The sequence below is a fragment of the Dioscorea cayenensis genome, chromosome 2 (assembly GCF_009730915.1).
Source record: "Dioscorea cayenensis subsp. rotundata cultivar TDr96_F1 chromosome 2, TDr96_F1_v2_PseudoChromosome.rev07_lg8_w22 25.fasta, whole genome shotgun sequence".
Classification (NCBI taxonomy): Eukaryota; Viridiplantae; Streptophyta; class Magnoliopsida; order Dioscoreales; family Dioscoreaceae; genus Dioscorea; species Dioscorea cayenensis.
The window spans coordinates 21,907,154-21,933,598 of record NC_052472.1 but is presented as its reverse complement, the minus strand read 5'-3'; the positions used below and the strand labels follow the sequence as shown (position 1 = coordinate 21,933,598).

General features: G+C 30.3%; 5 protein-coding genes across 9 annotated transcripts; 2 read left to right on the top strand and 3 right to left on the bottom strand.

Moving 5' to 3' along the window:
* Nucleotides 1–397: 397 nt before the first annotated feature.
* Nucleotides 398–5,372, top strand: LOC120277396. 3 transcript variants are annotated; one of them, XM_039284239.1, is made up of 13 exons: nt 398–471; nt 550–751; nt 830–904; nt 995–1,096; nt 1,236–1,276; nt 1,363–1,476; nt 2,402–2,516; nt 2,730–2,920; nt 3,064–3,173; nt 3,599–3,686; nt 3,871–4,109; nt 4,295–4,334; nt 4,684–5,372. In XM_039284239.1, the coding sequence occupies exons 1-13, from the start codon at nt 418–420 to the stop codon at nt 5,254–5,256; spliced, it is 1,944 nt and encodes a 647-aa protein (XP_039140173.1). In that variant the 5' UTR covers nt 398–417; the 3' UTR covers nt 5,257–5,372. The 3 variants fall into 3 exon arrangements, with proteins under 3 accessions (XP_039140173.1, XP_039140165.1, XP_039140179.1); XM_039284231.1 differs by having other exon boundaries at nt 3,057–3,173; nt 3,606–3,686; XM_039284245.1 differs by lacking the exon at nt 3,064–3,173 and having other exon boundaries at nt 3,606–3,686.
* Nucleotides 5,373–6,528: 1,156 nt separating this feature from the next.
* LOC120280095 (LIM domain-containing protein WLIM2b-like) lies at nt 6,529–7,435 on the top strand. Of its 3 annotated transcripts, none has more exons than XM_039286837.1 (5): nt 6,529–6,663; nt 6,739–6,835; nt 6,903–6,934; nt 7,007–7,096; nt 7,167–7,435. In XM_039286837.1, the coding sequence occupies exons 1-5, from the start codon at nt 6,529–6,531 to the stop codon at nt 7,428–7,430; spliced, it is 618 nt and encodes a 205-aa protein (XP_039142771.1). In that variant the 3' UTR covers nt 7,431–7,435. The 3 variants fall into 3 exon arrangements, with proteins under 3 accessions (XP_039142771.1, XP_039142762.1, XP_039142777.1); XM_039286828.1 differs by having other exon boundaries at nt 7,007–7,100; nt 7,153–7,435; XM_039286843.1 differs by lacking the exon at nt 6,903–6,934 and having other exon boundaries at nt 6,978–7,096.
* A 206-nt stretch (nt 7,436–7,641) lies between these two features.
* On the bottom strand, nt 7,642–8,657 carry LOC120274900 (transcription factor LAF1-like). Its single transcript, XM_039281443.1, has 3 exons — nt 8,518–8,657; nt 8,287–8,416; nt 7,642–8,185 (listed from the first exon to the last, which is right to left on the bottom strand). The coding sequence occupies exons 1-3, from the start codon at nt 8,651–8,653 to the stop codon at nt 7,642–7,644; spliced, it is 810 nt and encodes a 269-aa protein (XP_039137377.1). The 5' UTR covers nt 8,654–8,657.
* A 7,112-nt stretch (nt 8,658–15,769) lies between these two features.
* LOC120269074 (polcalcin Phl p 7-like) lies at nt 15,770–16,016 on the bottom strand. The gene is given in 2 exon segments (XM_039276369.1): nt 15,770–15,823; nt 15,825–16,016. Coding segments are annotated over 2 exon segments (246 nt in total).
* Nucleotides 16,017–17,090: 1,074 nt separating this feature from the next.
* LOC120280435 (vacuolar protein sorting-associated protein 24 homolog 1-like) lies at nt 17,091–20,734 on the bottom strand. The gene is made up of 6 exons (XM_039287281.1): nt 20,465–20,734; nt 20,309–20,385; nt 19,276–19,378; nt 18,186–18,307; nt 17,530–17,721; nt 17,091–17,443 (listed from the first exon to the last, which is right to left on the bottom strand). The coding sequence occupies exons 1-6, from the start codon at nt 20,574–20,576 to the stop codon at nt 17,363–17,365; spliced, it is 687 nt and encodes a 228-aa protein (XP_039143215.1). The 5' UTR covers nt 20,577–20,734; the 3' UTR covers nt 17,091–17,362.
* Between the last annotated feature and the right edge of the window lie 5,711 nt (nt 20,735–26,445).

Sequence of the window (26,445 nt, the reverse complement as noted above, 5' to 3'; positions counted from 1 at the left end):
TAATAGTCAGAGAAGTGTACTAATGTGAAGCGCATCCGTAAACTCAACAACATCATGCCTAGGTTTTGATTTCAAGTCTCCCGAAAACCTTACATAAGGAAACATGTACTAATAGATCAAAAGGTCATTGATAAAAAAAGTTGCACACATGACGATTTGTAAGAGGTGATCTATTATATTACTACTCTCGCTCAAGCACGCTTAACAATTTGGTGCTTATAGGCATCAGATTTTTTTAAATAAATATTAGTTAAATAAATATTTCATTGAAAATATAAATATTTACTAAAAAAATAATAAATAACAAAAATTGTTTTTTAAATATTTCCTATAAGAATTGGTCATCCTTATCCAAATCATGAAATCTACCTCGGGCTTGCAAAGCAAACAGAAAAGCGCATTTTTTCCTCTGATGCCATGGCGACAATGGCGACAGAGCTAAGCGAAATCCACAACTCTGAGATCGAGCTGGTAAGCACCCTCCCAAACCTTCTCCTTCTCTGTTGAATGCCATCCGGATTGCTGATCCTTTCTCGTCTTGCATGCCAGAGGATCAATCCTCGGAGGCACAAAGACAGAGTCTTTGTTGGTTGTGGCGCGGGATTTGGAGGTGATCGCCCATTGGCGGCCTTTAAATTGCTGCAAAGAGTCCAAGGATTGGACTATCTTGTGCTTGAGTGTTTGGCTGAGCGAACACTCGCTGATCGCTACCAAGCCATGGTGTCTGGTGGCCATGGCTATGATCCTCGGAGTATGATGTCGTCTTTGATTAATTTTTTCTGTTGTTTTTTTTAATAGAGATTTGTTATTAATTTGGGCGATTTTGTAGTTGTGGAGTGGATGACGCTTCTTTTGCCTCTGGCTATGGAGAAAGGTGTTTGTTTGATCACTAATATGGGTGCAGGTGAGTGTTTCTTTTCTCTTCTTTGCTTGTTTGATATGCAGTGGTTTGGGATTCTTGTTTATATGTTTGTTTGGAATTCTTGCTGGGAAGTGGATCCGATTGGTGCAAAGAAGGAAGTTCTGGATGTTGCAAATAAGCTAGGATTGGATGTTGTTGTTGGTGTTGCTTATGAAGTTCTCAAGCCAGGGCTAGGTGAATTTTTGTTTCTAAATTCTCTTTATTTTGGGAGTAATGTGTGTTTATTAAATTGAAATTAGTAGTTAATGTGTTGTGATTGCCTCTTCTCTCATTGATGATAATTGATCAAATTGCAGTGAGTTATCTGTTTCAGGTTCTTCTTTGTTAGGTGAAGGATTGAAAATGATGGAAGGTGTAAGTATGAGTCTTATATTATACTTTAACAAATTGTCGAGCAAATATATTCCACTATTCTCCATAAAGAATTTACTTATATGAAGGGTGCTAGTACTTATCTTGGAGCAGCCCCCATTGTTCGTTGCCTGGAGAAGTACAAACCACATGTGGTAATTACCTCACGGGTTGCTGATGCTGCGCTGTTCTTAGCTCCTATGGTAAGTTTTTCATTCAAATTATGTACTAGTAATTAGGTTGGTGTTTTAGTAATTTGTCAAATGTTTTAATAGAAACATAATTATGAAAAGTTGCATTTGCTAATGCAAGACATTCTTTCAAGCTTTAGAAGATGATGTGATTTATTTTCAGAGGAATAATTGTGAGTAAAACAGAATCTGGTAGAGTAACACGGACTATATTTCTTCACTTTTGAACTCTTTTTCATCTATTGCTTTGACAATATATACTCCTGGGGTAAGCATTGTGAGGAGATATTGCTACCTCTTGTGCTCTTGTTGCTGATTATATATCAAGCCAGACTTCAATGGATAACTTTAACTTTTCCTAAACTTATACTTATTTGCATGCTGTATTTTTGCCAAACACACAAGATGCAGAATTGAAGCCATAAAGTTCTTTTCTGAAGAGCTCAACATCTGCAGCTTCTAGTCCAAATGCCTCAGTACTTACAAAATAAATATAGGAAGCTAAAAAATCAAATCAATGTGCACAGTTTGAAAATTGTAGTGTGATGTCAGATACTAATAATATCTATAGTATCAGTGGTATTTTGAAATCTGTTTCAATGTTGCCTCGGGCTTTACATCATAATACTTGATTGCTATATTGCCCTCACTAGTATGGTCAAATCTCCTTTTATTGCCTTGATTATTATCATGAGCATTGCAATCTTGTTTTTGTTAGTATTATCATAAAATTCCTCAGGTACCTGCTGGATATATGTGTTTGATTATTTTATTTCAATATTGTTCAAGGCAGCAATAGTTCTGATCAGTAGTAGAGCAGCTGCATTCTTCTATGTGATCTATGTTCACTAAAACATATCTTAACAAGTTAATCCTTGATTAAAGTTTTAATTTTCTCACCACGAAACCAATGTAAGAATGCTTAGTTCGTGATTAGGTTTATGAACTAGGTTGGAATTGGAATGACTTCAAACAACTTGCACAAGGGTCCCTAGCTGCTCATCTACTAGAGTGTGGTTGCCAATTAACAGGTGGATATTTCATGCATCCAGGTAGACCTTTTGCTGAAGAACTCCTCGAGTATTAATACATAGTTTCTTGGTCATATTACTACCTCAATTTGACATCTGTCAAATCCTCTTATTTCCATCAAAATCCTATTGTATAGTAATTTGCAAGTGTTCTTTTCATTGGCATTGTAATTTTGTCCAATTAATTATCTCTTTTCACCTAATATTAAATTATGGTGCCACATATCATGGCAGGAGATGAGTACCGAGATATTTCATTTGAGAAGCTTTTAGATTTATCACTTCCGTATGCTGTGATCAGTTATGAAGGAGAAGTATTTGTAGCAAAGACAGTTGGTAGTGGAGGTATTTTGAACTATAATACATGTGCTGAGCAGCTTCTTTATGAGGTCGGTGACCCATCTGCCTACATTACCCCAGATGTGGTAAGCATGCCACTTAATTCTTGTCATCATTTCCATACTATTGTTACAGATTATTTGTCTTTTTTTTGTTTCTTTGTTTTGTTTTGTTTTTTTAAAATTTTTTTTATTATTATTATTATTATTTTATAAAAATCAGGTTGTAGATTTCCAGGATGTTTACTTCAAACCATTATCAGAAGATATTGTTTCCTGTAAGGGTGCAAAACCATCTGAGACTGCCTTACCAGATAGACTTTTGCGGTTGGTTCCATTGGTAATTTTGCCTTGTTCCTCTAAACTTGTTTAAATATCATGTCAGCCTGAGCAATTTGTTATGAAAACTTATTAAGTATGCCAATTTTGTTTATGCTATTAATTCCTACTTTAAGAACATCTATATCTAGACATTTAAAGCCTAATGCTTCATCATTTTCGTTTAGACCAGCTTCTTGAATTTACTTTCACACCATTTGTCATAAAAATTGTTATGCCTCATTTATGTATATCTCAATTTTTATCACATCTAATGGAATTCAAGGTGATTGCATTCTGTCTACATGACAATTTTATATCGTGAGTATTCATATTGCATTTATACAAGTTTTGTTTCTCCAGCTGACGTCTTCAGTTGGATACTTATGGATCTATGTATATGTATGTATGTTTTATATGATGATCAAGTTGTGTAAGCTTTTGAAGTTCTCAGGAATATGGCTGGAAAGCTTGGGGTGAGATATCCTATGGAGGACATGGATGTTTGAAGCGTGCCGAGGCAGCAGAGTTTCTGGTTAGAATCTATATTCTTAATCTTAAATAGGTCAACACTTGTACTTGAATACACAGCACATTGCTATTTATCCAGCGTTCGTTAGCTGTAAAATTTTCTCTACCTTAAATTTGTTTTCTGCACCGTAAGTTATCATTAGGCCAATTGCTTATCAATATAATTCATATTTATGCCATGTTGACAGGTCAGGTCTTGGATGGATGAAACATATCCTGGCACCAAAGATTGTGTCTCCTCTTATATTATTGGATACAACAGCCTAAAAATAGGCATTCCCGATATTCATAACTTATCTGAGAAACAAACATTGGACATACGACTTCGCATGGATGGATTGTTTAAGCAAAAGGAGCATGCGGTTCATTTTATTGAAGAATTCATGGCTTTATATACAAACGGGCCTGCGGGTGGTGGTGGAATCTGGTAGGTTATGTTTGTTGTAATTACTCTTTTCATCCTAAAATGTTGATTGATGTGTGAATTCACGCAATTACTTGGTGAATATTTTAATTTGAGTTTCATATGGTTATTGTTAGAAATGTGATTTGTTGTTGATCATTTTTCTTGGTTTCAATTCTAGTTTCTTATTAGATTGTTTATTTGTGCAGCACAGGACAAAAGAAGGAGATAATTCTTCAGAAAGAACTGGTATGTGTTATCCTCATTCTCCTGTGTTGTACTTTTCATTTGGAAAAAAAGTAAAAAAAGAGAATCTACCACTCATAGTATTCTGCTTTTGGTTTTTTTATTTGAACTGCAGAACAGTGGTCACTAAAAAAATCAAACAAAATTAGTATATCTCTTGTGATATTTTTCATGCAGTAAAATTCGGTCCAATGGTTGTGGATTTTCATTTTCATGCCATTACTAGAAATTTTTCCAGTGCTATACTTCATGATAACTTAAACCAATCTTTAGTTTGAGAAACCATGAATCTATCGGTTATCGACAGAACTTCTTCGACTTAAATCATAGTAAATCCTTGTTCAATGTGCAGGTTGAACGCCATAATGTTTACTGGAAGACAGCAATGAGCCAAACTAAGACCTCAAATCAATGTAGTCAGTATCCAATTTGTCAGGATTTCAACCAAATTCACAGTCCAAGAGAACATTCCCACCCATTTGACATCCCTAAAGACAACTCCTTCAATGAGGTCAATTCGTCAGCTTTGACTTCTGCCGCTCCATCTGGCAAGAGGATCCCTCTTTATGAAGTTGCCCACAGTCGTGCCGGTGATAAAGGCAACGACTTGAATTTCTCCATCATTTCTCATTTTCCTCGAGACATCGATAGACTGAAGATGGTAATAACACCAAACTGGGTGAAGAACATTGTTTCTCATCTCCTAGACACGTCTTGCTTTCCTTCTCCTGAAGCCATTGAGCACCGAAACAACTTGCTTGATCAAGTAAACATTGAGCTTTACGAAGCCAAAGGAATCAATTCATTGAATGTTGTGGTGCGGAACATACTTGATGGAGGTGTCAACTGTTCTCGAAGAATCGATCGGCATGGGAAGACTTTGTCGGATCTTGTTTTATGCCAAGAAATCATGTTACCTGAGTGAATGTTTGTAGTGATTGTTCTTGTAGCAACAACACAGAAGTTTCAAATGCTTGATTGATTGTTCTATGTGGTTTGCTTGCAGCAATAAATGCTTCATAATGCAAATAACTTCATGTATGAATTTCTTTGCTGAATATTGGATGATTATTTTCTAGTGTTCTTGTATAGCAGTGATGATTAATAACCATTCCTAATTCTAAGTAGGGTCAAGATTGTGTAGAAGATGATGTGATATTTCAGAGGTATAGAAGGAAAAACTCATTTATAGAATAATATTGCATAAATTAATTCTAGACAGAAATGTTTGGTTTAATATTGGTCTCCCAACTCAATTTTTTTTTTAAAGTTCTAATAATTTATGGTTTAGATTCATAAATTTAGATACTAATTGAGACCGATCTTTGGTAATAACAAATATGATATTATATTATATTTTTTTAATTTTATATTTTTACACAATTTAAAAAAAATTCAATTATCTAAGACATAATCATAAAATTAGATATTAATTGAAATTAATCCTCATCAATAACAAATATGATATTTTTTATTTTTTTATTTTGACCCATATATTATATTATATTATATTATATTTATAATCTTTATAAAAAAATATTTCGGGGCAGGGACTATAGTGACCAGAGAAGGAAACCGAGGATTTCCGTCTGGCAGATCCCCTCGCCATGGCCATCCGTAGATATTAACCTTGTATTATTATACTCTGTGTTATTTTTATTATTATTTTAGAAGTGATCTGCGTCACATCAAGGTATTTTGATTAAAAAAAAACAGTCATTTGATGGATGGACTGACAATTCCCAAACGTGCAAATAGAGGGACTGACAGCAGAAAAATTATAATATAGGGATTAATTGGACAAATTGACTATAATAGAGAGGTATTAAATAAATAAGGTATTAAGCTGAAATATTACCTTAGTTTGATTAACCAAATTACCTACATAATCGAGATTAAAATGGATAAAGATAACTACCATAACTGTCAACAAACAAGGCCATGTCCACAGGTAACCTCTCTGACCAGGTCTGTGTGGTTTGAAATCTCACACCTCTCCGAATCCTCCTCCCTCACTTCCCTCCCATTCTTCCACTTCTCGTTCTCTTATGTATTTAATCATCTCAATCCTTCATCTCATTTTTCTGCAACTCTTTTAATCTTGATGGCAGAAATTCATCTCATTATTGTCATTTAATTGCATGGAGTTTAAAACCAGTCATTGAAATTTCTTGAATTGCTCTGAATTTTTGTAGCAATGTCTTTCTGTGGGACCCAAGATAAATGCAAGGCTTGCGATAAGACGGTGCACTTCATCGACTTGCTGACCGCCGATGGAGTACCGTATCACAAGACTTGTTTCAAATGTAGCCATTGCAAGGGAAATCTAACTGTAATTTTCCCAAACTTTTTTCCTTCCAAATTGCACTAAAACAATGTTGTTACCTTGCATTCAATATTCCTACAGATGTACAATTACTCATCAATGGATGGTGTGCTTTACTGCAAGCCTCACTTTGAGCAGCTCTTCAAGGAGACCGGCAATTTCAGTAAAAATTTTCAATGTAAGATCAAAATTCTCATTCAAAGCAATGACTAGTATTACTTTAACTGTTTGTTCATGATGTTCAGCTGGAAAATCCGGTGACAAGAGCAATGAATTGGTATGCTATACAACTTCTTTTCATGCTTGTATTTCTGATAAAGCAAAATATTTATTTATTGTTGATAAACAGACAAGGACACCAAGCAAACTGTCGTCGATGTTCAGCGGGACACAAGACAAATGCGCTGTCTGCAACAAAACCGCTTATCCATTGGAGAAGGCATGTTCATCTTTTTTCCTTTCTATTGAATTATTCATTTTTTTGGCAACTTATAGTTAGTATTATACAGTTAACTATGGAGGGAGAATCTTATCATAAAACATGCTTCAAGTGTGCTCATGGAGGTTGCAAGCTTACAACATCAAACTATGCTGCATTAGATGGAGTACTCTATTGCAAGCACCATTTCGCTCAACTGTTTAAGGAGAAGGGTAGCTACAATCACCTCAACAAGACTGCCTCAATGAAAAAGAACGCGGAATTGGCTTCGGGACAGGAGCCGGAGACGAGAACCGACACTACTGAGCAGCAATCCACACAGAATGAATCATAAGACATACCAACAACCAAACCAATGAAAATTCAAACATGTTCCCTTTTGATCTATCTCATCTCTTTTGCTTTTATTTTTATGCTTTTGTAATTCTTACTTAATCTTGATTTCTGCTTCAACTAAAGTGGAAATGAAATTTTTTTTGTTTTAAAAAAAGAACAAGTACAAATCAATGGAGAATTTATTCACAAACATAATCTGATTTTGAAAATTAATAAATGACATCATGATCACCAAAAGATAAAATATCAAATAGACCATTTGCTGAACTCTGTCCTGAAACTTCAAACTGTGATTGAAAATCCCCCAAGATGTTACTCTCACCGAATCCATGAAGAAACTCAGCATTTGATTGAAGTTCTGGCTTCATGGATTCCTCTGTATTAGAATTGAAATCCCAATTGCAACTCAATGGACCATTAATTAAGTTTGCTGAGCTTTGACCATTAACATGATCAACTGAAAGCCAATCTGCAAACAAAACCTTTGCCAATGGATTTGGTGCATTGCTATGAATCAATGATTGGCCTGAATCCACTGAAGATAATTCTACAACCTCAATGTGTTTACTATTGAATTCAGTAGATAGTTGTCGTGTTTTCGAGCTTTGGCTCATCGAGTCTTGAGATCGAGATGCAGAATTATTCGCCTTTGATGGTTCTGTTTTCGCCACTCGCTTCTTTAGATATGAGTTCCAGTAGTTCTTGATCTCATTATCGGTTCGTCCCGGGAGATGCATTGCAATTTGTGACCACCTAAATGATCATAAAAACATCAATATCCAAAACACACCGATATCTTCATATCGATATATACTATAAAAAGAAAACAAGAATACGAAAAAGAACACACTTACTTGTTACCCAACATAGCATGAAGATTCATTACAATCTCTTCCTCTTGAGCCGAAAACATGCCTCGCTTTAAACCCGGTCTCAAGTAATTAATCCACCTCAACCTACAACTCTTTCCATTCCTCTGCAATCCTAAAAAATGAAAAAAAAAGAACAAAACACATCACATTATGCAAATATAATGCAATTCAAATCAATACTGATCATTAAAATAGAGAACAGAAGCTACTCACCAGCTTTGGCAGGAACAGAGCTCCAACAACCATGGCCATGGCTAAGAATGAAATCTCTAAGTCTCTGATCTTCTTCAGGAGACCATAAACCTTTCCTATAATGAACCTTTGGCTTCTCACAACTCCTACAACCCATTGTTTCAAAGTTTTCAAGCAACAGAGAAACACAAGAAACAGAGGGCTAAGAAGAAGCCATTTTAAAGAACCATTCAGAGGAATTGATTGGCTAATTTTGATATTTAATTCAAGTAGTTGGTTAATAATAAAGAACTCATTAGTATGAAATTTAAAATTAAAAAAAAAACAAATCAAAAGATTAGATAAAGACTGCAAATGTGTGAGCATTTACTATTTAGTCTGAGATCAAAACTTTTCAAAAGAGGACTTTGGAGAGTTTGGAGCCAATCATTATCACTGAACAATATAACTGTTGAGGTACCTCTCTCTCTCTCTCTTGCCATTCTTAGTTAAAATATCAATTATATTACCTTAATGCAAAGAAACCATGTTTATTTCTACTCCTATATTTTTAAAATAATATATGACCAGGACTTTCTCTGCTCCTCTCCTGCTGCCAAGTAATCACCCTTGACATTCCAACTTGGCAGAGCAGCCATGGATCAATAAACTCCATGGGCGATCAATTTATATATATATATATTTTTTTTTATTTTGCTTTCGTCACTTTTCTGCTATTGGGATGTCTAATCATTTTTAACAGTTCGGTGTGTACCCAACTCTTCTACCATTTTGTTATTTTTTTTCCCATTTGTTATATTTTATTTACATCGTTTCTCTCTAATGTTTTTTTCGATTGTCTAACACATTTTAAGTGGTTTATTTATTTTTTAATATATATATATATGACTTACATTTTTTTTAAAAAAAATTCATGTACGATTTTATTATTGAAATTAATACCGCTCACTCGAGCAAACTATTATTATAATAATATTATCATCTCCGGACAAAATAAGTTTAAAAAAAATATAATATCTTGGATAGTTCTTTTATTATTTCAAAATAGTTTTTAGTACATTGTATTATTTTTTGCCCTTGAGAGGTCCTGTATTATCTAGGTTGAGAAAAAACAATCCGTATGCCTAACACTTTTCTCTTTTTCCCGCGCTTGATGTGACATTAATTTTGAAAAAAAAATAATAAAATATTACAAAAAGATGGTATAATATTTTGGATAGTCTTTCTATTATTTCGAAATAGCCATTGCTCCCCTCTATTATTTTTCACCCATGGGAGGTCATTATACCAATATAAAATATACCGTTTGTATATTTTATAATTAATACAAAATTAGAATATATATATATATATATATTGATTATAATTTTTTTAATTAAAAAAATGCTGATTTTTCACAGGTAGCCGTTGCTTCCTTCTAGACTAGTAAGTACTTGACTTTAACGTGTCACTTGGAAGAGTCAAAACGTGTGGCTATATGTTTTCAAAATTAACTTGGTGACAATCAATGGAGTTTGAATTTAAGTGTCTTAAATTTGAATTTTCCATTAATGGTTTTGATTACGCTCCAATTGAAAGCGCAAATCAGATAATTAGATGTGACTAAAGTGATGCAAATTATTTAACATGACACGTTACCATATTACCTACATTTAGACGGAAAATATTCACGTTATAATCAGGTTTGGCACATGAAATTAGTACATTTTGTACCGTTGTTCAAAGTCCATAAATTCCTTCTTCTTTTTTTTTTTGAAAAAAAACTCTATAAATTTATTACTTGTTTAGGCTTAAATTAATTATTAACATAAGCAAGATTTAAATATATCCCAAAAAAAAAGCCAAATTTCATAGCCAAAATTTTTTTAATGGTTTAAACTTTAGATTTGAAGTTATTTATATACCAATATTTTTTTTATTATTTGATTGTACATGATTATACAATAAATTATTAAAAATATATATAATTGTACAACTATCATGTGTGTATACGTAGAGAATGAGAAAGGGCAATCCTAAAACAACATTCCACAATACTACAATAGCCTTGAGATTTGTGTTTAATGATTACTGCTAATTCATATCTAATACTGAACAATACTAAATAGTCTCAAATAGTAATTATACACAATATATAATAGTAACTCTACATAGTTTCTTTTATAAATAATAGCAGTTAAATGATGATCTAACAGTTATCATCAAACAATTTTAGAAAACAGTAACTCTAAGGACATCCGCATATAACATTAATTATTAAATAAAAAAAATATTATATTGCATAGTTGAAAATTTTGTTGCATGTAGATTAAAGCAGGGTCAAAGATAAAATTTTATAATTTTTTGAATTAACAATACATCAAAGTTTTATTAATAATCATATTCTTAAAAATATATTAAAAAAAATATATGGAGAGAATCCTTGACAATCACAAGGTATATATAATAGTTATATAAATTTATGTTTCTTGTGATGTTAACTAACCTTTTTGTTTTTTTTAAGTTTTTCAATTATTATATTGGGTTATTTTTCTTTGGCATGTGATGTTATTACAAGAGCATACCAATTATTTTAATATTCTCTCATGGTTCCAATTATTACAAATTTAGACTGAAAAATGAATGTCATTCCAAAGAATGATATTGTCTTAAAAAATAAAATAAAATAAATCATAATAATAATAATTTTAGAAATAATAAATTAAAATTTCAGTTTCAAGTTAATGATAAATATAAACATACATGTATAATTATTAGATTGAATTTATCACCTATCATAATTGAAAAACTTAGACAGATAAATTTGATCTAATTAATTGATATAAAAAATCATTATAATTTTTTATATTTTTTTATTAATTATGTTAGATTAAAGCCAATAATATTTCTTTATAATTTGTAGTCTATAAATAGAAATTAAGGAGAGAATGCATGTAACTTTGCATGGAATTGTTGACCAGTCTTCATCCTCAAATAATTAAATAATTAAATAATACTGAGGATTACTTCAATAACACTTAAGAAAGTGTATGTACTTTTTATTGTAATTATTATTGACCTTTTTGATAGGATATATGAAGTGATAATTAAGCAAATTCTATTAATTAATATCATTACTTTGTATTTTAATAGTACTACATAATAATTTTCTCTAAACTTGTTGTTTTGGTTGAATTTGATTGTCCAACAACTACAAGTTTTTGCTCGATTAAATAAAACATAAATTTTTTTGAGTATTTTTAAAGAAAAGACCTGAAATATATGAAATATTGCCTTTTGTCTGTGTAGTTTGATTGTAGTTATTATTGCAATTGTAATTATATGTTTGAAATATATGATATAGTTGAAAAAAATTTTGTATTAAATATCTAAAGACAAAATCATATAGACCTAGGTGACTAGTAATGTAACATTTACGGATTGTATGAATTTGAGGTAAAACCAAAAAAAATTATTTATTTATTTATTATTATAATTTGAAAATTATTATTAATTGATATTTAATAAACCAGAAATATTTTGGCATATAAACATGGCTTGTTAAAGTATATATATATATATAATTGCTATAAGATACAAATGATGTTAATATCAACAAATTTATCATAATTAATTAGCCACAATGTACAATGAGTTCAAATAACTGAAAAATATGATTTAAATATATATATTATTCATATCCAATATTTTGATCTTTTAAATTTGAGTCCAAATAAATAGAGGCTATCATTTTTTTTCAGATGTTTTTGCTAGTGTTGAAATCTATGCATATTCAACTAGATTTTGATCTATCAATTCATGATTCATTTTCACAAGCATCAAGATTTTTAACTTGCGTTAATAAAGAAATTTTCTTAAATATTTAAGCTAGTATTATCTTGGGGAATGCTTCTCTTTCAATAATAATCAAATATGAACACATATAATTATTAGAATCATCAATAAAAATGAATAGTTTCAACTTTGGCAACATTCTTATAAATTTTAGAGCTCCAAATGATTGCCATACGAAAAATATAAACAAAAATAAAAGCAAGGGCCAACATTCAAAGACTTAAATTGATAATAAGATAACTAGTTGGCCAAGCAATCCCACTTGTAAATATAATACTTAAAACAATAAGCATTTAAAAATCATCTAATATCTTTAGGAATCTTTCTTTAATTCTTCTCCAAAATTAATTGGATCTTAGTGCAATTAGAATGTGAAGAGTAGTATAATATTCCAAGTGTTCATTTTCAAATCTCTTTGAAAGTTCTAAATGTTCCAATTATTAATACATTGTAATATATATTTTAGAGAAGTCTAAGTTGCATATGATTATCTTGTTATCTACCTACTTGGCATATGAACAAAAGGAATAAACCAAAAATAATAATAATAAGTTATGAAATCTCAAATTATATGCTCTATAGCCATCACCTAATCCTTGACAAAGTATATACATAACATTAATGTCAACTATCTAGTTTTATATATTGTATAGATAAAGGTAATTGAAAAGATTAAACTTCTTCATAATTGAGGTATTGGGACTAAGAGAGTTTCATATTTTTAGGGACTGTATATATTAAGAATATTGATGTATTTTAGTTTTGATAGGGATGTATGAATTAGGACCATTAATGCTGAATTAAGTCTTTGAACTCATATTTTTAATTAGTTAATTAGCTTTGAAGTTAATTAATTTTATTCATATGTTACATCATCGTGATTTTAAAATTACTTTTTATTAACATGTCAATTGATATAGTTAGGTACATGTTGGATGTGGACAAACATGTCACAAAAATTAAATGACATACTAGAGTTATCGTAAAAGACTCGAATTAATTTATCGGATGACTCAATTGATGAATATTAGTTTTTATTTCATAGTTTTATTGACAAAAAACACGTCACTAAATGATTGTAATTTCTTACATGATGTGATTAAGCCCTACTTAATTTGCTCATTAACTATTATGGGTTGGCTTAGTTGACATATTATATTGCTTGATAAAAGTAAACAATTTGCAAGTCTTACTATGATTTTTTTTCTTCAACTATATATTAATTAAATTATCAAGCTTAACAAACTTTTTCTTTTAAGATAAATTAAATAAGCTCAAGGCAAGTTCTACGAGCTTTGTTTGATGTGTGCAAATTCAAAAAAAATATATTTTAATAAGACTTAAACTCAAGTTTATTTTAATTTTAGATAAATTTATAAAAACTTAATATATCTGGCTAAAAAACAGCAAATATTATTAATTTGAGCATAAATTATATCCATATTGCTAGCTAGCTCTTAATTGAATGTATTAAAATATTTGTTATCCTGTTATGACTTTAGGGTTATTATTAATTATATTTAATACGAATGTATGTTTATCAAAAACTCTTAAATTAACTATATTAATATAATTTCAAAGTTAAAATATAGTTTAGGCAAATGGTTCATAGCCCAGTTGTATTAATCTTATATGTGAAAAGTGTTGGTGTGGAAAGTTCAAGTCCCGTCCCAATTATGGGTGCAGGCTTGCATCCCAAATCTAGAATTGTTGGACGAGGGAGCACAGGTCGAATGGTCAATTTCTGACCCATGTGCATAATCCTGACTGTATTTGTCGCATTTGACAAAAATAAAACAAATTAAATAAAAAGTTATGTTTATAACTCCATAGCAAGTTTTAGAAATACATATGTAATTAATTCATAACAAATTAACTTGTTTAATTTTGCTAAGAAGATCATATTAACACATTCACAAACTCTTTAATTAATGATTTTGATTCATAACTTCTTTAATAATAATCATCTTTGAAACAACTTCATACCATCGCGGCCCTTATATGATTTACCTATCATAAGAGTCAAGACTAATTTTTTTTTAAAAATACATATATATATATACATATATATATATATATATATATATAGGATTGCTGTTAAACCAAAAGCTTAATTAAGTTAAGAATTAATAGTGTAAAAAAATCAAAATTATTTTGCTAAATTTTAGTTAAACATTTTATTACGAAATCATAAGTGACTTTTTATATTTGATAAAAGTCATCTTTAGTTTATTCTCACATTAATTTTTTGAAATGTTTAAGTTTAATTTTTATTTATTTACCATAGCATCTTATTATATGAATAATCATAAATAACATTAATATTGGGATTAATTAAGTACAAGTAAATAGAGAACAAAATCATCATCAATTTTCAAAATAAGGAATTAAATTTAGATATAAAAAAAGTTCTTTCTCCCTCATCAATGTCAAGTCTCATGTAAATCAAAACTTAAATATTCTTCTATACATCACTATTAACAAAGTTGGACTAAGTACCAAAAATAGAAATTGTATGAAATAATAATAGTGATATCACAATATATAGATAAATATAAGAAAATCAAATAGACCTAGACACCATATGAAACAACTCCAAGCTTTATTTGACAAACCAATAAAAAACAATTAATATAACAAGGAAAAAAAAATCAATTAATGTCTTATTCCACCACAACATCATCACTACAACATGATGAAACTATTAAAAGACAAGAAACACCATCTTTTCAAGCAAAGTTAGAATTAGCCATGCACATGCACACGTACGTTGAACTTTATACAAACCCTCGTGAAACAAAAGTAAAAGAAAAACATAATTAAATCTAGCCAGAATATTGTCTTATGCCATCACAAAGCCGAACAAAGAAACATAAAAAACTTGCAAAAAATAAAGAAATCCAAATTAACTAAAGAGTTATATATATATATATATAGAACTCATATATATATATATATATATAAGAAAAAACAAGATTAAAGCTTGCAAGAGTGTCTTACGTGCCACCTCAAGTCACAGGAATGCATAATATTAATGAAGAGATACAAATTAATAAAGCAACAAACACAAGTGATATATAGTTAAAGAATGAAAGCTATGAAACAAGAAACATTTAACATCTCATGCAAGATTAACAAGATAGGAGCTAGGCATGCCATGCATGCACATACACATAGAGCTCATATGCACACAAGCCCCCATCAAACTTTATTAATTAGACACTCCAATAAAATACACAATACAACAAAAAACCAAAAAACAAAAAAAAAAACAAGGGAAACAAAAAAATGACCATGAAAACTAACAAGAATAGCATGAGGGAAAAAGAGCCATAATTAACCAAAACAACAAACACAAGTTATAAAGAATGAAAACAAAGAAACAAGAAACATAACCATGCAAACTCAATGCATGCATGCATGCACATGCACGTAGAACTCAGAAGACCTTAGCAACGTCCTTCATGATTCCAGGGTTAGCCCAACAGAAGCTACAGAAACTCTTTGAAATCGATATAGCCATCGCCATCGGTATCGAGCTCACTCATCATTCGCTGAATGTCGTCGGAGTTTGTCGATCCCAAAGTGCGCAAAGCTTCACCAAGCTCTGCAGGAGATATCTTGCCATCTCCATTGGTGTCAAAACGCTTGAAGATCCTCTCCATCTCTGGTGTTACTTCTCCCATTTTGGATTGAATATATTAATGGATTGGTTGATGATATACTTTGTCTTTGGTTCTAATGCCTTTGTGAGTGTGTGTGTGTGTGTTTGTTTGTTTTTAAAGGGTTAATTTGAAGGTTAATTTGGTTTGAAGAGTGAAAGAAGGAATGGAGAAGAGAGGAGAGTGTTGGATTAAAGGATGGAGAGGAGGAGATTTTGGAGAGTTTTGTGGATCTAGCTTGAGAAACGGACATTACCTTTGTCAAGTGGGGAATTGAATCATTTTTACCACAATAATAATAATAATAATAATAATAATAAATAAATAAATAAATAAGCAGAGATAGATAGAGAGTTATGGATTTATGTATTTAAAAAAAAAAACTTGCACTATATATAGTGAAAAAAATAAAAAAGAACATCCAATTATTCAAAAAAAAAATTTAGAAAAATAAGTAGTAGTTCTGTACCGAGTTCATATTGCCTGATTCAAAAACTAGAGAATATCCTAATTTTAAGACATGTGTTTTCAAAAAAAAAATTAATTATAACATTAAAAAAAAATAAAAGAACATGTGTCAACTTGTGAGCTTTCTCTTTATTTGTCAATATTATTTGATTAATTATGCTATAAATTAATATAACAACTTTATTTTGTAAAAGAGAAAAAAAGAAATACACACTTTATTATTTCTAAAGTTTCTTAATTTTATATATCCTAAACCTTTTTACTGCTAGTTAAAAAAGTTTTTAAAATGGGATGGTGATACTATGAGAAGGGGTTTATTTGTAAAAATGAATTCCATCTTTTAAAATTTTATTCTTAATTTTTATAAACAATTCCATTTACAAAAAAATAGAAAAATTAGCCAACTTGATCTCACAATTTCAGAAATATAAATTCATTTTAAATGCATATAGTGATTTTAGTAAAGCTTATATGTGAAATTGAACTTATTTTTTACCTATAGAAAGAGCATAAAATGGAAATATAGTAATAATAATAACAATTTATACATTTATCATAATTGTATTAAAATAAAGATTTTTTTCTGGAAAAAAATAAAAAGGAAAGTAAAGGAGAAAAAAAAACACCAAATTATTTAAATACATCATTCTCTTGCTTCATAAAATCAAAACATCTTGACATCTTGCTCTGTAACTGCATTCTTCTTCAACATCAGAAGAAGATTCAAAGCCATGTGTGCGTTGATAATCAACAGTAATGTGATTCATGACATTATAAGGTGTAAAACTCCGAGATTTCGACAAACTATTTATCACAAATTATCATACAAATAGTCGGGATATTAACATAAGCCCGACTACCGCGTAATCGAAACTCACACAGGGCTGCTCATCATAAGATGCCTATGATCGCACTTTCGCAAGCCGTGCTCTAATCTCTTCCAATTCACCTTCATCGTCAACACCCTCGGCAATAGCTTCCTCCTGCAAACAGAGAACATGTGTTTCATCTCTGACATTTTTTTCGAAAGTATGGAATTATTAAAGTGCAGAATGAATTTGTGTCCTACCTCTGATGCTGCTTCGGTTGCAACAGGTTGCTGTACTTTTTCTCTCCTGACAGCATCTGGTAATTGTGAGGCAGTCTCACCGGCGATTGCAGCGAGCACCTTGTCAACTTCCTCTTCGATTTCCTCCTCGATGTCCTCTGAGTCCAGAGCTGTGTCGACGGCATCATTCACCATTTCTTCGATTACTCCGGCCTGCAAAATTAGGAATGCTAAGTTGTAACCAAAGGAAACCATTTCAAGTGGAGGGATTTGAGATCAGATCACAGAACTGGGTTGAAGATTGTAGGATTTTACAAGCTATTACTTAAATTAACTTGTGTTAAATTTGGTGCTGGTAGGCCAAAGAATGTACTGATAAGACAAATAGTGAAATTTCTCACTCAGTATACATCAAAAAGCAAACTTGCTCTACGCAAGAAATCACTAAAGATAAATCAGAAAAAAAAAATTGATCCAGAATAAAAAAATTTTTATGACAGGTCAAAGACATTGATAAGTAAGGTTAAATAAGCAGTGACATAACAGATCATCAACCTTTCTCAGTGAAGAACACTGATCATAGGTTTCAACCCAATCTCAATGACAATTGATATTTAAAATTTAGTTAAACAAAATGTTCAGATGAGGCAAGAATATATCACAAGCGGAAAAAATACCTTGGTCATTTCTTTGCTAAATTCTTGCATTGTTGCAGCCACTTCAGGAGCTTTCATGAGACCATTAACAAGCTTCATGACCTCAGCACTCTTGGATAAATGACCAACAGTTCTGGCAGTAGCTGAAAATAAAAAATTCCGCCGCAATTTATTCTCGTTCAAAAGCATTTGATAAACAAATAGTGTAAACAAAGTATTAACAAATATTATGATCCATGAGTACTTTGCAGGGTAATGTAATAAGAGCAGGAAATATTAGTCTAGACAGAGGTATCCATCATACCAAACCTGAAAAAAGGTTAGATTTTCTTAGGCTGAAAAAGGTGTCTGCTATTTAAGACATTTAAAAAACCATCAGAATTTGAGATTATGTCCATAACAGTGTCTTCATATCCAGTTGACATGAATGAACAAAAAGAATGAAATATGAAGAATTTCACATTTAGGGGGTGAGACATCCATATCAGTTTTGCTAGACCCTACAACAAATTGACATTGTCTTGGGCCTCAAAGAAATGCTCAAGGAACAGATGAAAAACTGCTATTGAACTGATGATGATTTTCAGATGGCAGAACATGATCTCTTTTGATAATCTGGAATCCACTCAGTGAATATACTCATATAGAAGTACAGAGATACTGCCAAACCAGGACATTGCAGAAAGAAACCAAACAACAAAGTTAATTCATATCACATTTTGTTTGTAAATCCTGCTGAAGATTAAAACTTTCAGAAGAAGAAAAGTTCATATGTCATGGAACCAGACATGCAAAATGTGGTATTTAATGAATACTTGTTTCAGCAGATCCGAGTTTTGTTAGACAAACCATATCTTCCCAATTCCCATTGAGTCAAATTCTCTTCTAGGCTCAAAATCCTTGCTATATGATTATTTTCAGACTAGTTGCCCTAACTTGGTCTAAGAAAAAAACAAAATTCAAGGAAAAGATCCATGTTCCTATGCCAAGTCTATGCATGCCTATGCCCTTCAAACCTTAAAAGAAAGCGCTCCCAGTAATGGCAACAAGCTAATTAATAACCAACACAAGGAAAGCTCATTAAAAAAACAAAACAACTAAATTTTCATACCAACAATTTCACCAAGGTGCATTGAGATGGAATTTAATTGTGCTTTATTTTCATGAAGTCGATTCACAGCTTTTCTTGACCTCACAATTTCTTTAGCAAGCGACTGCATCAAAACAGAAGAATTTAAGTTCCACATTCAAATTAAAAGTAAAAGAACCCTCAGTTAAGATAGCCTATGATAATTAATGAAGAGAATGGCGACCTAGTGTTCTTTCCCTCATCTTCGCATCTGCATGTAAGTGGGCCGTTCATATTTTAAAGAAAGTCCCTTTTCTAATTTCAAGAAATATTAACTTATGTTATTCTTCCAAATCACAGGTTACATCCATCAAGTGTTCTCAGCTGTTATTGAATGATATCCTCACAGAATTTTTTATTTCAGAAAATTCCAATTCAATGGCCAGCATTATTTTTTGAGCTTGCACCGCTCTCCTAAGATTGTTCCGTTTGGGACCTTTATCACAAAATCACTTATGTGTACAGATCCAAGCACGTCAACCACCAGAAAATTAGCAGTGGATCATGAAATTTCAGCCTTTGATCAGTAAGCTGAGATAATTGCGGAATTTAATGTGAAGATCCAAATCCTAATGCAGATACAACACTTCATCGTCCCTATACACAAATAGTTCTTTTCATTATTAAAAATGAAAATCGAAGATGTTCTCCATTCAATATAAAGTTGCCATACAAACTTGAAAAATCTAATCCAAATTATTCAACCATGTCCCATCCTTACATTTACTTCCCTCTTTTAACAAAGTTATATCATAACACAGATCAAACAACTGCATAATTCCTAATCCAAACACCAAAGTTTGCATTCAATTCTCAAGATCCAATTTTTCACAATCCCTATGCCTACCAGTAATCAATCTCACATATATAAAGGCTCAATTTCAACTTTTAAAATCATTCCTCTAAATACACCACAATGAACCAAGGAAACACCGCGAAGGATTTAAGGATCCAAAGAAAGAAGAAATTTTATCGCAAAAATCACAACAAAAAAGGGGAGATCAAGATGGCAGACCTTCGCAGAGGTCATATCGTTCCTCTTCGCCGCCTCCTTGATGGCCTTCTGCACAGTCTTCTCCTCCCTCTCAACATCTAAACCCCAAAAAAAAATCAGAAAAAATCAGAAAAAATAAGAAAAACTACAAAATCGAAAGAAATCAACAATCAATACCTCGAATCTGGCGCTCGATGACGCGACACTCCTGGCGGAGGCGGCGTTGCCACTCACGCAGCTGCTGCTGCGGCGTCTGCTTCGGCTTCAGCAAGCTCTTCACTTTCTCCATTAAAGATCAAAATCAGCTACTCAATCGAGAGAATCAGAGGATTGGAGAACAAATCGAACAAGAGAAATCAGTTTAGGGTTTGGAATCGATCGATTGTGAGAGAATTTTCAAAATTCTCGAAAAAAAACGCGAAAAAAAAAAAAAGCGAAAGATCTCAATGGAAGTGATGAGTTTTTTTGGGCCTGTTTTTGTTTTACTAGGCCTTAAAAGTGGGCCTTTTGAAAGCTCATAAAAAGCCCTGTTAATTAGTTCGGTTTTAATGGGCCTAGCCTGTTAAATTTGTAAAATTAAACTATAAATACAAATAGGCCTTATTTTTGGGCCAAATCCAAATAAATATTAAGAAAATTAAAAAAAATTTATGGTGTGAATAATTAAGTATTATGCTTAAATTGTTAAGAATAATACTTGAATTATAATTAATGAAACTTAACTGTAAACAATTTTACTTAGTAGTTTAAATATTTTTTTTAAAATAATATAGATAAGCAACTATGCACATCTATTGTGTTTCAACTCATGTATTGGGAGGAAATCGAATCCTGGACTTCTTCCATGGTGTCAAATATTTTACTACTCGAATATTACAAATGATTCAGCGTGGTAACAAAATTAACTTTTTAATCATTGAAAATAATAAAAAAAATATATAAACAAACAGATAGTAATGATAGACTGATGACAACAAATTGACTAAAAATAATCTATTACAAACTCTTTTTATTCTCTCTTCTTTTATCACAAACTAACATGTATTTTTTAAATGTAAATTTTATATTTATTGTTTAATGGGCTTCTTAAAAATTTGGAAAAAAAATCAAATATTGTCAAATAAACTCAATTTTTTTAATTACATTCAACATATCCTCCACAAGTTTTTCTAAAAAAAAGCACTTTGTCAAACAATCAATTTATTTAATAAGAAGCATCACATGCCCAAGTTGCATAGAAAAATTTAAAAAAAAAAAATCCATGCTTTATCAAACAAAATCAGAACCCATTTACTTAACTGTATTGACACATGCTCAAGAGCCGCAGTCTTTATATAAATAAAACTTTTGACTTCCTCTCAAAACATTTTGGTAGGTCAAAGCCTTTATTTGCACATTTTTTTGACGTTCAAGCTTTTATTTAAATTTCTCATTTTCATTCCTACTATTTTTGACCATATATTTAATAAAACGTTATTTCTCATCTACATCTCTTACAAAATTCTTTGCCTGTCCACATGCAATTAAGAATATTTTTGTTGAAAATTATGATCGAATAATATTTTTAAATCATTATCACTAGTTTTCAACATGAATTCATTATGCACCGACTTTTTCCCACTTTTAAAAAATTTAAAATCAAAATATTACACATAGTTCACATGGAATAATAGACCAAAAACTACATATCCACATCAAACAACAAGATGTGTAAATAAGTATTTGTTTGATTAAAAATACACTTTTTAAAATTTATATAAAGGTTAAAGTAAATATATATGCATATTTTTTTCATAAATAAGGCAAGCATGTATACACTTATGGTGTGCACACTGACCAAGGATTGATCGTCCAATCTGTGCATCCTCACCTAGCGTCACAAGTTTCAAACAGTAAGTTTAAACCTATAATTGTGAAACTGTTACTACCACCATTACATTTTTCATGACTTAAATTCAGAGCTCTTAAATCTTCAAATTAACGCTTTTTACAGTGTAGCTAATGTGGCTAGGGTATGAACACTTTGGCACACATATTATAATTTATCTTCTTTATACATATAAATATATATAGTATGATACCATGAAGACTAAAAATAAAGAAAACAACGTGCCTTGCTCTTCTGGCCATGGTCCCATGCACCATGTTCCTTGTTTCCCTCAAGCTAAGCCTTATCAAGCTTGTCTAACTATAGTTGTTTCCTTATTTTTCTTTTGTGTCGGCACTCAACCGCCCTTTCATTTTCTATTTCTCATCGGTCCAACTTGACTTCTTCATGAGTTATATCACATTCATAGTTTTCTTGTTTTTTTTCTTCTCAATCAAACATGAAGTGTGAGTACACCCCTCAATTAATATGGTTTGAATACTCCACCGTTATTTCATTTGAAAACAACTTAGGAAATTGTTAGCTTTATATTTATTTATTTATTTATTTATTTTTGTCTTTTTAGAGAAATGTGAACAAATCATCCAAACTTCTTGCTTTTGAGTTGGGAAAAAAATAAAATACCAATTATTATATTACATTACATTATTGTACGGAAAAGGTTTAACTTATTTTCATATATAATCTGAAAATTCTGTGACGCTCTATATTGATAGGTAATCATTGGTTATAGTACTAAAACTCACATTAAATTATTTTACTTTATTAAGCTTTAATGGTTATTGAAATTTTATTTCGACTAGCATCTATTTATAAAAATAATTTTTTTTTACCAACAGAACAGGGATTAGTCCCAATTCTAGGAAAGTTTACTCTTTTAGGGCTCATAGTACCCCCACCCTTAATTAGTTTAAGATTTATAACTCTTAAGAAACTTATGAGTAAAAAATCAATATTATATATAAATATATAAATATAATATAACTCAAATATGATATTTATTTGAGAAATAATTATAACTTAAATAATTTTAAGAACTTAAAAACTATGTTATATATATATATATGCTAAATATATATTTCACCATTTACATATAAATGGAATAAAAGAGTCTTAACATATATTTTAATTCATTATTAGATGATAATTAATTAAACTCTAATTTAAATTTATATAAACACAAGAATTTCAAATTTTTAGAAATACATATATATATATATATGAAAGGATATATGAAAGGACAAACTTTATGGAAATATATATATAACTTCAAAAATATTTATGCCATACATTTAATCAAACTAAAAATAATAATAGAATCATGAATAAAGATTTATATTCTGAATTTATATACATGATATTGTTAAATATTAATCATATCTTATCAAAAACTAGTAGACATAAAAAATAAGAAAAATAAATAAATAAATAAAGGAAGCCATTTTGGTCAATGATGCTATGATAAGAATAAGTTCCTTATCACTTGCATCATTGCATTCATCACTGAAACCAAGTAATTCATCATCCACATTAATTAATGTCTCCTTATCTCTTTGTCCATACTTCAATTTAATTAAACAAGAACATCAACTTAATTAGACATTCTAATCAAAATTCATTTAGTTTCACTAAGTTAATCAAAACCTTCATTATCATTAAATTTAAATCCTCATACATAGTGTCTCTCTATGAGGAACAAACATAACTATATATATTATCATTTAGAACAATAGAATTAAATTTTCAAACTTTTCGGCTTTTCAACATCACTTTGAAGTGATATATCAAACTTAGTTAAACTTTCTCCGAAGGTGATCATATTTCAATATATGTATCAATGAGACTACATGTGAAATGATGTGGCAATTAATTAATTACTATTGTTGAGATGACTTTTAAGTATGCATGATCAGTGGTTAAGGAACATACTTAATACTGCAGTACTCCAAATCTAATTCAAATGTCCTCTCAATCAAATCTACAATATAAAAAAAAAGTACAATGATAACATTTTGTATTTTTTTTTTCTTTTCAAAACAAATGGGATGACCCATATTCATTAAAAGAAGCAAGTTGCAATAAAAACCAAGGGAGTATAAACAAGGGAGGAAGGGATAGAGAAGAGACACAAACTTTTGTAGTACCACTAGCAGTGGAAGTACAAATTAAACTAGAAAAAGGAGACATAATCCCCCATGTAGATATGACTTCAACTATTCTGTGGCTTTATAGGTGGTCTTCTTAGCTATTGGCAATCTCTACTTGTATACGGGAACTTAGAAAATTTAAATCACATCATATTGTGATAATATTGTTATAGGAGTGAGATGAAATAGGAGTGAGATGAGAGGGAATGAAGTAGGAGTGAGAATGAAGAATGTGTTTGGTTGATAAGGATTAGAGAGTGTAATTTATTAGGAATGGAAAAAGTAAAGAAGGTAAATATGATAAGATGACATTTATGTTTTTTATTCAAATAAATATTATGTAAATTAAAAAAAAATAAATTAATTATTATAAATAAATATTTCAATTTTTTTTGTTAATATCATTAGTAATTAATTAACTATAATAAATAACTATATCAAATTGATAATTAATTATATTTTTAAAAATAATTAATTACTAATTAATTAACTATAATAAATAAATAATTAATGAAGAAATATAATTAATTATTATAAATAAATATTTAAATTAAATTATTATTTTAATTATTAAATAAAAAGGGCAAATTGGTCATTCTCTCCAAGGATGGGGGATTGCTCACTCCCCACTCACTCCTCATCCACTCCTCTCTCACTCCTATTCATGACCATCCAAACAAAGACTTGGATTCACTCCCCTACCACTCTCACTCCAATCATGTGAATCAAACACTCCCTTATTGTTTTTAGGCTCTGAATTGCCAAGAGTGAAGATTATGGCATATCAAATTAAATAATCGAAAAATATGAAAGTATCTTAATATTAAAAATATGAGCATTACGTTTAATTTTGTAATTTTTTAAAATTCTTCTATTATTTATATAGGCATGTAAAACTAATATTTATAATATATATACTTTTGTTAATTACTATTATTTGTTTATATACTATACATATATTATTTATAAAAAAATAAACTATTATTTACTCTCTTGACTTCATTCATCTTAGAAAATTTTTAAAAAATTAATTTATATTTTTATAAAATTTACAAATTAATTTTTAATTGTAAAAAAAATAAATAAATAAAAGTAATTTTTGTAGAAAGATATATAGATTTTTACCGAAGAATGTTAAAACTGTGAGAGCAAATTTTTGTATAAAGCTAAGTTCCTAATTAATTAGCATGCATGCCATCCACTAGGGATCAATTTTATAAGTAGTTAATTATGGTTAACTATGGAAGCCCTCATTAAACCCAAAACCAAGTCAAGCAATGAGGAGACAAAAAATATATAGTTGTTGGCCTAACAAGCACCATCTAGATAACAATATTCTTATTCCATACGTGTGCATTATTGCAAGTGGGAAATTAAATAATTGAACTACTTTAACTAACAACGACCACAAAATCAATTAAAAGAACATTGAAGGTAAAATATATAATGAAGCCAAAGTGCATTTGGTACTGACTCATTATAAAAAAAATATCTTATAAAATTTTTTAACTATTAAAAATTTAAAACACACCGAATACAATATAGTGGAGAGCGAGATTGCCACTTAATTTTTGTATTGACCGAATGAGTACATACAAGCTGGATAATCAATTTTTCAGTAATATACATACTCTAAACACATAATTAATTTGTCTATTTTATCAAAATATATATATATATATATATAATGAAAGTTCAATGAAGTTCCCACTCTTGTCCTTGAACATAAACAAGAGCTTTCTTTAATCCTGTTCATGGTGTCATTTGGTACCTTGACGTCCTCTAAAGCTTCTCATCTTGTCGGCCATGAAGGCTCTATATTTACCCTACAAGAACGTCATGAGTTTGAAGGCTACTGCCGACCAAATCCACAATTTGTCTTCGTTGTTGGTGCTTTAATTTAGGGTTTATCATTTATATCTTTAATCTGTATTCTTTGTGTCCTTAAATGCTTTGAGAAGTCTTAATTAGTATGCAGGGGTTGTCTCGTCTTTTCATGTCCTTTGTATGTTTTGAGAATTTCTAACAAAGAAGTTGTTCTATCTCTTTCATTTGTTTGTATTAATCCCTAGATGTTACGTGCATGGACTTTCGTCTTAAATTAGTGCATGAATGATTGTTAC

What these genes read in the sequence shown, in the direction of transcription:
- LOC120277396 (XM_039284239.1), top strand. Translation starts at nt 418, where the DNA reads ATGGCGACAATGGCGACAGAGCTAAGCGAAATCCACAACTCTGAGATC. An exon ending in AGTTCTCAAGCCAGGGCTAG is followed by an intron (nt 1,097 to 1,235) that starts GTGAATTTTTGT and finishes TATCTGTTTCAG; the next exon opens with GTTCTTCTTTGTTAGGTGAA. An exon ending in TAATTCTTCAGAAAGAACTG is followed by an intron (nt 4,335 to 4,683) that starts GTATGTGTTATC and finishes TTCAATGTGCAG; the next exon opens with GTTGAACGCCATAATGTTTA.
- LOC120280095 (XM_039286828.1), top strand. Translation starts at nt 6,529, where the DNA reads ATGTCTTTCTGTGGGACCCAAGATAAATGCAAGGCTTGCGATAAGACG. An exon ending in TTTCAGTAAAAATTTTCAAT is followed by an intron (nt 6,836 to 6,902) that starts GTAAGATCAAAA and finishes CATGATGTTCAG; the next exon opens with CTGGAAAATCCGGTGACAAG. An exon ending in TTATCCATTGGAGAAGGCAT is followed by an intron (nt 7,101 to 7,152) that starts GTTCATCTTTTT and finishes GGCAACTTATAG; the next exon opens with TTAGTATTATACAGTTAACT.
- LOC120274900 (XM_039281443.1), bottom strand. Translation starts at nt 8,653, where the DNA reads ATGGGTTGTAGGAGTTGTGAGAAGCCAAAGGTTCATTATAGGAAAGGT. An exon ending in CTCTGTTCCTGCCAAAGCTG is followed by an intron (nt 8,417 to 8,517) that starts GTGAGTAGCTTC and finishes TTCATTTTTTAG; the next exon opens with GATTGCAGAGGAATGGAAAG. An exon ending in CATGCTATGTTGGGTAACAA is followed by an intron (nt 8,186 to 8,286) that starts GTAAGTGTGTTC and finishes ATGATCATTTAG; the next exon opens with GTGGTCACAAATTGCAATGC.
- LOC120280435 (XM_039287281.1), bottom strand. Translation starts at nt 20,576, where the DNA reads ATGGAGAAAGTGAAGAGCTTGCTGAAGCCGAAGCAGACGCCGCAGCAG. An exon ending in GCACCTTGGTGAAATTGTTG is followed by an intron (nt 18,308 to 19,275) that starts GTATGAAAATTT and finishes TTTTATTTTCAG; the next exon opens with CTACTGCCAGAACTGTTGGT. An exon ending in CAACCGAAGCAGCATCAGAG is followed by an intron (nt 17,444 to 17,529) that starts GTAGGACACAAA and finishes CTCTGTTTGCAG; the next exon opens with GAGGAAGCTATTGCCGAGGG.